Source organism: Armigeres subalbatus, chromosome 2 (genome assembly GCF_024139115.2).
Source record: "Armigeres subalbatus isolate Guangzhou_Male chromosome 2, GZ_Asu_2, whole genome shotgun sequence".
Taxonomy (NCBI): Eukaryota; Metazoa; Arthropoda; class Insecta; order Diptera; family Culicidae; genus Armigeres; species Armigeres subalbatus.
The window spans coordinates 11021308-11033466 of NC_085140.1; the positions used below are offsets into that span (position 1 = coordinate 11021308).

Sequence of the window (12159 nt, forward strand, 5' to 3'; positions counted from 1 at the left end):
AGCACATAATTTTCATTCAAACATTTATCTTTACAAATATCAGGTAATTTTCAACAGTCCCGTTATATCTTCTATTTGGCGTTACGGTTTCATAATAGTAAGGAAAAAGAGTTCAAAATGTAACGGTAAGGACTAGGGACTCCCTAGTATACTGATATAAGTTAGCATCAGTATTCATTATTATAAAAAAAAAACAACGTGGCATCATCAAATTTGTTTTCAAAATGTTTGCGATAGTTTTATTTGGAAATAAATCAAGTATTAATGAAGAGAATAGTAAATCTTAAGTTTGCCGGAAAAAGTGTCTCAAAATTAATGAAAAATTTATATAAATTTACAAACTAAATCAGTCCTGCTCTTATGTAAGACTTCAATAAAAACCCCAACAAACAAATCCATTCAAATCATCTGAGCAGTAAAAACCCCACATCGCAGTTTCAACTTACCCCGATACATGTCGGCAGTCTGCTCCCAGTGCCCCCGCTGGCTACGGGTGTGATGTTTGACTAGTCGTTCGAAGTTTTTCGTCGCCTTCGCTTCCAGCTGACTTTCCACTTGGTTATCACAGCAGGACCCACCGCAAACATTGCCTGTAATACAAGAGACAAAGGAGAAAGAAAATGGCAAAATTAATCAGATTGAAGATTTTTCATTTGTTACTAAATCCCTCCGGGTGGGGAAACAACACGCGGACACCGAGTAGGTGGGAATAAACGGATTTGTCGGAACGATAGAAGGTAGTTTTTCGGTCGTGGTGGAAGGAATAATACCAGCGAAGCACCATGCGGCTCCTCCATTATCAACAGCTCTTGCGCGACTAGGTTTGTGGTGTAAGCAAAGGAAAGATAATTGCGACAAAAGCAGAGCTAAGGAAGCATGAAAGCTCATTAGCGAGAGCCAGAATCCTCGAGAGGGAATTGTTCGCTGTATTTCCAGCATAACGAGTAATTCCTTTGATGGACCCCGGGAACAACTGGAGCGGGGATATTTTTATTATCGTAACTTTACAAAAACTTCCGCTCGGATTCACGGAAGAGGTAGGAACTTATTTGCTATTGAGCTTGTGTACGCAAAGGAACCATTATCGGGCTGGTAGTCAATTGGAGGATTATTTTTCATCCGCTCCAGATGAAGATAATTCCCATGTCAGATGACGTGGTAATCTCGAGCTGACACTAAAGTTCTTTCGTCCTCAGTTGGAGGAGAGCAAGTAGGCAATTTTTGATGATGGATTTTCCTTCCTTCGTTCTTTTCAGTAAAGCCTCTTGAAAATGCTCCACTTGACGGTGAGTGGAGTTTTCTCAAGATTCATCCCGACGGCTTAGCACATTAGCCAACGTGGACGTATCTAAAGACTCAATGTGTTTTCATGTTATGATGGGGAAATGGAAAGTTGTTCCGTTCATTTACTCTGCAGGAGTGCAAAGGAAGCTGTCGATGGCAGCGAAGCACTTTCGTGAAACGAACAAATGTTGATAAATGGCTTCTCACCGTTCGGGTGCTGGTTGGGTGGACTGGTGGGAGAACCGTGAAGGTCGAAGTACGTGACCTTGTTGGTGATCAATCTTCGAGGGAGAACGTTGGGCAATTCGGTGACTTACGAAGCTATTCCACGGATACGCTTTACTACGTGGGATAAACATTTCAATTGGCGATACGCATCAAACCGTTATCGTGATGAGAATTGAATCTAATCATATGGAATATTCCACCATGAGGATGGGTGCAGAAGAGACGGTTTGAACTGATACTTTTGGCGTGAAGCGGATCTCACGTACCGCTTATAGACACGCATCCTTTTGGAGCGTGGTGTCTGAAATAACACGACTTCGAAGGATCTAAAAATAGGACAAATCACGGTAGTATAAAAAGTGATTTCATCCTTTCGGCGATGCGGCGTCAGCTTTTGGTAGTGACGCGATGGCACCGAAATGGCGTCAATAAAATGTGATGTGTTTCTGAGTAATTTTGGGATATTTCTCGTTCAATCCATCTTCCGCTCGTATATAGATGGTCATGGTAAATTCCCTACTTTATGGTTTCGGGTATAGCGAATCAAAATGTAATAAATCAAAATATATCAATCTAGGCAATTAGCCATACTGTGGATAAGCTTTCAACACCCCATAAAAGAGATGAAAGAATCGTATGAGATAAATCGCGAAAAAAATAATATGAAAAACCTTCGTTTCACATGTTCTAATTTATTTAATCGTTCTTTCCAAGATCGTTCCTATTTCAGTAATTTTATTGCTTCTAGTATTAGTTTCTTTTAAAATGATTTCGCTACCGTATACTATGCTCTTTTTAATGCACCGGCATTCCTTAATTTTTCTTTTTGAACTTTGGACTTCTTCACTATGTGAGGAGAATTATTTTGCCATTTGTTGAACAATTTTTATGTTTGACGAAATAATTTTATTTATCAATGAAGCTCGTTCCAATTCTAATAACTGTCCACTGAATAGACGAAAGCAATAATTCTTGAAAAACAAATTGATTTCAGTGTTTTAATATTGAACCCTGTCCACATTTTTCATGAGAACTACATTAGCGATATTTCTGGCATTATTTTGAATTCTACGAGAAATTATTTTGAAAGACCACGGAAAATTCCTTCGAATTCAATCATTTAAGTATTTTCGAGAGATTTCTTTCAACGGGGTTATATTTTAGTATTTACGCAAAATTCCTTTGAATATAAGCGTAAAATATCAACTACTTTGAATTCTTTTTATGTTTTTGCCTTTCTCGTATACTAAGTATACGGTAAAGGCTATATGATCAATCCAAAAACAAACTTTTTATAGAAGGCCCGGAGACCCATAGTGTTATACCAATCGACTCAGTTCGACGGATTGAGTGATGTCTGTGTGTGTGTGTGTGTGTGTGTGTGTGTGTGTGTGTGTGTGTGTGTGTGTGTGTGTGTGTGTGTGTGTGTGTGTGTGTGTGTGTGTGTGTGTGTGTGTGTGTGTGTGTGTGTGTGTGCACAAAACGACGCAAAATGTCACTCATTTTTCGGGCACTTATCCTCAACCGATTGCTTGCAACAAATTGCATTCGACGCAGAATCCTTTCCCATTGTTTCCTATTGAAAATTGGCCAGGTCGGACTGGGATCAGGCTATATGGCCAAAATAAAATTTATACGTAAAAATCTCGTAAAAATGTCACTCATTTTTCAGGCACTCCTCAACCGTTTGCTCGCAACAAATTCATTCGACGCAGAATCCTTCATTGTTTCCTATTGAAATTGGCCAGGTCGGACTATGGGATCGGAAGTTATGGCCAAAATACAAATTATACGTAAAAATCGCGTAAAAATGTCACTCATTTTTCGGGCACTTATCCTCAACCGATTTGCTCGCAACAAACTGCATTCACGGAATCCTTTCCCATTGTTTCCTATTGAAAATTGGCCAGGTCGGACTATGGGATCGGAAGTTGGGCCAAATACAAATTTATACGTAAAAATCGCGTAAAAATGTCACTCATTTTCGGGCACTTATCCTCAACCGATTTGCTCGCAACAAGTTGCATTCGACGCAGAATCCTTTCCCATTGTTTCCTGTGAAAATTGACCAGGTCGGACTATGGGATCGGAAGTTATATTAGCCAATACCTTTTGCCTTTCTCGTATACTAATTATACGGTAAGGCTATATGATCGCTCAAAACAAACTTTTTATAGAAGGCCGGAGACCCATAGTATTTATAACCAATCGACTCAGTTCGACGAATTGAGGTGATGTCTGTTTGAAATGTGTGTGTTGTGTGTGTATGTGTATGTGTGTGTGTGTGCATTACTCAAAAAATGTCACTCATTTTTCGGGCACTTATCCTCAACCGATTTGCTCGCAACAAATTGCATTCGACGCAGAATCCTGTCCCATTGTTTCCTAGTTGAAATTGGCTAGATCGGACTATGGGATCAGAAGTTATGGCCAAAATACAAATTCATACAAAAATCGGTAAAAATGTCACTCATTTTCGGGCATTATCATAACCGATTTGCTCGCAACAAGTTTCATTCGACGCAGAATCCTTCCCATTGTTTCCTATTTGAAATCGCCGAATCGGACTATGGGATCATGTAGCCAAATAAATTCATCAAAAAATCGCGTAAAAAATGTCACTCATTTTTCGGGCACTTATCCTCAACCGATTTGCTCGCAACAAGTTGCATTCGACGAGAATCCTGTCTTATTGTTTCCTATTTGAAATTGGCTAGATCGGACTATGGGATCAGAAGTTAGGCCAAAATACAAATTCATACAAAAAATCGCGTAAAAATGTCACTCATTTTCGGGCACTTATTCTCAACCGATTTGCTCACCAACAAGTTTCATTCGACGCAGAATCCTGTCCCATTGTTTCCTATTTGAAATCAGCGAATCGGACTATGGGATCAGAAGTTATGGCCAAAATACAATTCATACAAAAAAATCGCGTAAAAATGTCACTCATTTTTCAGGCATATTCTTAACCGATTTGCTCGCAACAAGTTTCATTTAACGCATAATCCTGTTCCATTGTTTCCTATTTGAAATCGCCAGATCGGACTATGGGATCAGAAGTTATAGCCAAAATACAAATTCATACAAAAAATCGCGTAAAAAATGTCACTCATTTTCGGGCACTATCCTCAACCGATTTCTCGCAACAAGTTGCATTCGACGCAGAATCCTGTCTTATTGTTTCCTATTTGAAATTGGCTAGATCGGACTATGGGATCAGAGTTATGGCCAAAATACAAATTCATACAAAAAATCGCTAAAAATGTCACTCATTTTTCGGGCACTATCCTCAATCGATTTGCTCGCAACAAAGGTTTCATTCGACGCAGAATCCTGTCCCATTGTTTTCCTATTTGAAATCAGCCAGATCGGACTATGGGATCAAGTTATGGCCAAAATACAAATTCTTACAAAAAATCGCGTAAAAATGTCACTAATTTTCGAGGCATATCCTTAATGATTTAGCTCGCAACAAGTTTCATTCGACGCAGAATCTCATTTGTTTCCTATTTGAAATTGGCGATCGGACTATGGGATCAGGAGTTATGGCCAAAATACAAATTCATACAAATCGCGTAAAAATGTCACTCATTTTCGGCACTTATCTCAACCGATTTTCTCGCAACGATTGCATTCGACGCAGAATCCTGTCCCGTTGTTTCCTATTGAAAAGTGGCCATATCGGACTATGGGATCGAAAATTATACCATTTTTTGGAAAAATCGCTAAAAAACTCACTCATTTTTCAGGCACTTTTCCTCTACCGATTTACTCGCATTAATTACAATCGACGCAGGTGTCTCATATTTTCTTATTAAAAATTGGCCAGATCGGACTTGGGCTTAGATGTTATGGTCAAATTACTATTTTGCAAAAAAGAGTTCAAAAGTCTAGCTCACTTTTTAGCATAGACTTCATATATTCCCCAAGCAACACAAGTTTAACAAATCTGGTTGCAGTAACCATATTGTGATTGAATCCGGTCATATATAAGTTACTGTGATTGATGTGCAATATGTTAACCTCAGGTCTCACAACAGATTGCATTCGACGCAGAATCTTGTCCCATTGTTTCCCTATAGAAACTTGGCCGGATCGTACAATTGGGTCAAAAGTTATGCGAAAATACTAATTTTAAAACTACAAAATAAAATGCCATTTTTGCTCTTATGCTCATCCGATTTGTTTGCAACAAATTGCATTTGGCGAAATTTTTTATGCATATAAACAAATATGAAAAAAAACACTCGGCATCGTTTAAAACATAAACATTTTTTCTCGCGTGTGACATTTTGTCTTGTTCAAATTTTGAAAATTGTTGGTGTACAAATTCTTCCGCGGGTAAGAATGGTCGACTTAACCAACAACCTACCCCGAGGAGACCATGCGGCCCTGAAAGGCGTCCGTTAGCCGATCGTGTTTTTTCGGATCAATGAGATAGATCGTAATAGCTGACAATAGTGCTCACGTGAAAGTGTAGCAGCTCACTGGTCGGTGGGAAACTGGTAACCAGTGCCGCCGGCATCGCTGGAGATCTTTCAGGGATTACCACCTCGGAAGCGAAGAGCTGCACAAGTCTTTAAATTATGGGTAAGTAGTCAGCCTGAAGAATTATTTTGAGCTTTTGGTGAATATTTTCACTTGTCATAAGACGATTTTGTAGGTCCATTTGGTTCCAACATGATTGTGCCTTGACAGATGCGTGTTTCGTGACCTCAGCGTGGGGTCGTCTTCGGCGTCTCGAAGTCAGTCAAGTACAGAGAACTGAAGACAACTTTACTGTTAGGGTCGAGGTACGTATCTGTCAGGTACAGTTGGTGAATGAGTGGTGGGGATGTACGAACTCGTCTTATGACAAGTGAATTTTATTGTTAATTCATTACCATATAATTAATATTTTCAGAATGTTTTATTGATTTTATTATTCTTATCATATTCTTTACATTTGTTTCATTCCTATTTTTTTAACACATAATGTCCATCACCTCTAATATAGTCATTTCAATTTTATTAAATTTCTTTAAACTCTTTGAGCTCAAATAGCAAATTATATGGAATATTTTCATCATATGGCAGTGTATTCAACAGTATTTTCATAAAATAAACTGTATATTGTGTACAACAGCTAAAGGGTTATTTTTTACCAACAGAAATATCAAACTCAATGTCTCCGTATTGGTTATCATATATTACACATCGTAACGTTTTATTCAATTATTTTACTTTTTATAATCGTTTTACTCCTTCTAAATGTTTATAATATTCGTAATGCATTACGAGACTCCCTATGAAATATTCTGTTGTTAAGAATACATTTAATTTGTGATTATTAAATTACATTTGAGAATCAATTCTACCATACAAAATAACTTGTTTTCGGTTTCGTTTTGACTAATGGAGGTTCGACTACTTTTCGGCGGTGGCACAATAAAAATATTCAATGATTACGATACCAGAGCCACCATTTTCAGAACCTACTTTTTTCTAGTGATCCCATAGTAGAATTACCTTTTTCAGAACCAGGTGAACAAAATGTTCGATCAGATGACAGCAAGCTTCGGTATCAATCGGTTTTGCTTCATTCATTGGTTTCAATAATTTACTACGTTCATCAAATTTCTTGCAATTATACTCAATAAATGTTTATATTTCATCATATTCACCTGTGATTTTTAGCTCGTAATTTATTGATATTTTTTTAATGTATTAATCTATTACAGATTAAATGTCTTCTGTTATAGCCTATTCAGAGCACGACTTTACTCACATGATGAAGAGTAGCTTGATATCAGGATTGCTCATCTATTTTCATTTCATATGAAATTTATCACTCTAAATCCTCGTAAATGCTTAATATGAATATGCTATTATTGAGTTGAAAAACATTTGTGATCAATAAGAATCACTACATAGAAACTTTCGTTGCATCTCAGTGCTTAATAAAACTTAGCAAAACTCCGAACATATTACCTCGATTTAATTGATCATTTCTAACTTTCAAATACATTTCTGACATAAAAAGACAGGAAGAAAACAAACAAATAAAAACAAATAATGTAATAATGTTTCATCATATACATATTTATTTTTGCTTCATCAAATGATTTTAACATTCGTATTTTTTCATGACATATTTACTATTGTTAAATCTGGCTCTGATGATTTTTGCTCGCAAATCTATGGAACGTTATATTTCATTTTATTATAATACATATGCTATATTATTTTATGCCATCAGGATATTTTTCAGATCAGGCCAAGGTCCAGGGATAACGGTATTCATCAGCCGAAACACCACTTTATTTCCTCTACAATAAATTTGACTGTAAATATAGAAAATGGGACTGGGAGGGTGCATCAGGGCATCAATGGTACAATTGGACAATGAAGTGGTACACGGACAAATGCATACCCACAGGCATGATAAAAATCATGAAATCATGAATCAAGGTCAGTTCTTAGAGCATGATTATAATTCATGATTTCAGGAACATTATTCATGGTACTAGGCAATCCTCATCAGTCGACAGTATGCATAACCGTTTATACTTCGAACACTCCATTCCCAAGAAGTAAAAACGACTGAGAGGTAGCGCCGGACTCGCTCTGTACTCAGTTCGAATCCCCTGATGAACTTTTTTATTCGTTCGATTTACAACAACTAAATTGTAACGCATTGGTTGCGTTACGCGAAAATAAATCTGAAATCATTTATATTCATGAGTGTATTTTCATGGCATGAAAACGACGGATTCATGGAATCATGAATTATTTTCTCATTTCTGGAACGGATTTTTACCCTGTAGCCAATCAGAGTCAAGGAAGGAAAGTATCAGTCGTTCGCGTCTATTACTTTTATCTCCACAGTTGTTAACCAGTTGACGCCCTTCTTCAAACAAACCATCCCGTGGAAAGCTTAACAAGAATTGCAAATTCATTATTATTTTTGTTGGATCATTTTGCTGGAAGAATTTATATTTTCCGTGGTTTAGTGTAAGTGTCTCTTCAGGTCCACCACCCCATATTTGGCCTTTCATACAGCAATATGTTGAATTCAAAATTATAAAAATTTGACCTTACTGAAGGTGGAACCGAATACGAAACAAGACTCCAGCCAGGATGGTGGCTAACTACATACATACATACATACATAAACAAATATGAAAATAAGCCAATCCACATATTTCTTCCAAATTTTTCCAAACCTTTTGAACGAACGAGAAAGGCACCATCACCGCTAGGTGGATTAATCTGGGTTTTTTATGTTATGATTTATCTTCTGAATTAACGCTGCAAAATTATAGATAGCATGCACTATAGATAGCATTAAATTGAATTATCATTTATTCGCGAAACTTGGTCTATTTTACACGTAAAACATTTAACTTAAAATGAAAAATATAAGATGGCAACAGTGAAGACCGAGTTATTCTTTCTTCATAACAGTATATGATTAGGGCAACTTATTGAGGCTTTTGAAATACCACTTCCACCATTATGATTACAAAAAAAATGAAAGACCGGTTAGTATGGCGCTATCTCAATTTTCCCGATTCTTCACCTCTCGATTCGTTATTCCCTTACTGGGAAATCTCAGCTGATCGGTCTGCTAAAAGGTAGCATTTGAAGTATAATGCACCACTAGGTTGCACTGCTTTCGAACTTTTCTCCATAAGCAGAACGGAAAATCGCAAGCACGAACACTGAATAGCAAATTATAGAGATGTACCGTACGATGAGGGTAAGTTGATCAGCGACCAAAGTTATTCCTCTTGTACTGCATCAAGTAGTTTGAGTATGATTGACCATCCACGGCCCTTATTGTCAGGTCGGCTCTGATTACAACAAAGAATCAAAAGATGATGTTTTGGAGCTAACATCATCCTCAATGCGTTAAAACCAAGGTCTCAAAATTGAGCAATACCTGCGCCGGTTACGTTTAAATGTTGGTCAATTAAGGAATAGGTAGGACAATGGAAGCACTTCCACGAATAAACTTTGGGATGTTGAAGTGTAGCAGAGTTCATTTTGGAAAAGGATATGAAGAGTGTACACGCTCCAAATGAAAGGTAAATTAAAAAACTGTTCAAACGCGCATGAATTATTTTGTGCGATAATAACTATTACTTTTCTATAAACTATCTAAACAACTGCTAAAGAATGATTAATTTACCCCCAAGCTACGGTACCTCCAAGATCCAACGTACGACCGGGTGAGTTTAATTTTCCAAGGCACGTATCGTCTCCTACTGGAAAGCCCCGTGCATCGCTGCCGAGCAAAAATATGTCCCATTTTGTAATTTACGACTGTTTCATTAGAGAAATGCTCTCACCTGGAGGGTGGACCGCACCCATGCCATCCAGCGCAGGCACCACTCGTTTCCACAAACGATGCATGATAAATGATGGGCCTTCGAGTGCCCGCCCGATTGAATCTCTACAACTAAGTCCATTCAGCTTTGAATGAAAACCTTCCTTGATTACAGAGTGAGAGAGAGCCTTGTCCAAATGGAGACCTGCCCGGTGTACGTATTTATTATTCTAATCTAAGGATCACATGCACACACGGTCTTGGCCGAGCGCGGGAGGCAGCTTAATAGGCTTAATGTATGTACCAGAAATTACATGTTATAAATAATCGTTTGCTTTAGAGTGCGGCTGAACATTGCCCAGACACGGAGTTTCGTATGAAGCCATTACCATTTATGTGATGTGTTTAGCGAGCAGTCAGTTGTGGTGGTGAGCAGCTGTTTGCTTTCTATTGGCAGACATACGCTTCTTGCCGACTGGTGCTTCGTGAATGCCTACTTACCGGAAATTGATTGGGACTTGTTTGAAGAATAAACTATCAATCCGCACTGAATCGAACGGTGGGTCGGTGCAAATGTTATCTATTTTGGTATCAGTAACAACAACAAAACTGTCTTCCTTATATTTACCCAAATATCTACATTCATCCATTGGAAGAAACCTTCATGATGCTTGGTTATAGAGTTCTGGTTCAGACACATATGCTCCTTATAGTTACATGATTCGAGAAGAAGCACGGCCCAACCCATGATTTACACAAACTTAATATTCAGATTGCTCCTGATTCGGTTTCTCTTTTGGATGCTTGAAATCCTTACTTCGTGTTATCTAAAGTACAATGGGGTAAGCACGTGTAATTCCTTCTTTAAAACAATTAAAGGATGTTTGTTCGGCATTTTTATTTGCTCTGAGGGTTAGAAAAGCGCATTAAAAAACGTTTAGTATTGAATCATACTTCCCGTTATGTATTTAACAGCAAACGACAACAGTGTGAATTTATTGAATGAGACATATCTTTTATTTATTCAATAGGTACAAATTAGTTTGGTCGTGAATGTGGCTAAATTTTCGGCCATATATGCAGTGAAATTGAATATCAGAGCCAACGAAAGGGATCGATTTGTCTTGTTTTATTTTGATTCCTAGATTTTAAAGGGTTATAAAATAATGGAATAAGAACCAAAGTATTTCCAACTAAACCATATTTTTCGTTAAATTTATCAAAATAAAAATCAGGCAACTTTTACCAGAATGAATCTTCACAATGGAACACGCTAAATCATTGGAATGGTTTCATCATTCCATTTGCCCCAGTACCTTATTTCCATTTTTGCATTACATCTCATATGGCTTTGAACATATTCTAAGATATTGGATGCTTGGGAAGGGCTATTGTAGCTTTGCACAGAAAGGTAAAGCGTTTCTAGAGAAAGCCCGAGCGTGCCTGATTGTGCGCTTCCAGTGGGTGGAAAGATAAACCGGGAACCTTTGCAGGCGAGGACGATCGAAAATGAAATGGATTATAATAAAGGCTACCTTTTTTTCTTCTTTTGATGCTACTCATCCATCTGGTGTGGCAAAAAGTAGCTTCGCTTTTGTGTTAGATGGCATATTGCTGATGTTTCTGTAAGGGTATTGTTCAATCTTACATTAAATCGGTGTTTGATAACGATATAAACCTGATTTTGTTGGAAATTTATCTAACGATATTTCAGTGAATTTCAGAAACTTTGATACATTAGTGGATATACATCTGTAGGTGTAAGTATGTGTTTGATATTGTTCGTAAATTCAATTCTAAATGATTGCAAATACCATAAACTTAATCTAGTTTGTTTTTTCTTCTGTGGCTCCTCATAGCTACACATTGCTTATAGATTCATTTTAAACTTTTTTCTGTATCAGAAATTCCTTATCAAAAACATAGCTACTAGAACCGAAATTGAAGAGGAGATACTAGTTAACTGTTTCATAAGGTTCATTTCGAAAGGTTATGTGTGAAACTTGCACTTTTTTTGCCCAAAGTGCACCTAATTTAATATTCTAACTTAATTCACTTCGCTTATACATTTTTTTTCTTTTTCGTTGGCATTACATCCCTCGCTGGGACAGAGCCGCCTCGCAGCTTGGCAGCACTTCCACAGTTATTAACTGCGAGGTTTCTAAGCCAGTTACCATTTCTGTATTCGTATATCATGAGGCTAACACGATGATACTTTTATGCCCAGGAAGTCGAGACAATTTCAATCCAAAATTCCTAGACCGGCACCGGATCGAACCCAGCCACCCTCAGCATGGTCTTGCTTTGTGCTGAGCATCAACAATACGTAACTA

At 37.5% G+C, this 12159-nt stretch overlaps 1 protein-coding gene across 1 annotated transcript in view; it reads right to left on the reverse strand.

The window, feature by feature from the left end:
- Positions 1 to 12159, reverse strand: part of LOC134217709 (division abnormally delayed protein) — a 360844-nt gene that overhangs the window by 69477 nt on the left and 279208 nt on the right. Inside the window, exon 2 of the mRNA XM_062696521.1 lies at positions 447 to 590. Coding sequence (XP_062552505.1) covers positions 447 to 590 — 144 coding nt within the window. The remainder of the gene's footprint in view (positions 1 to 446; positions 591 to 12159) is intronic.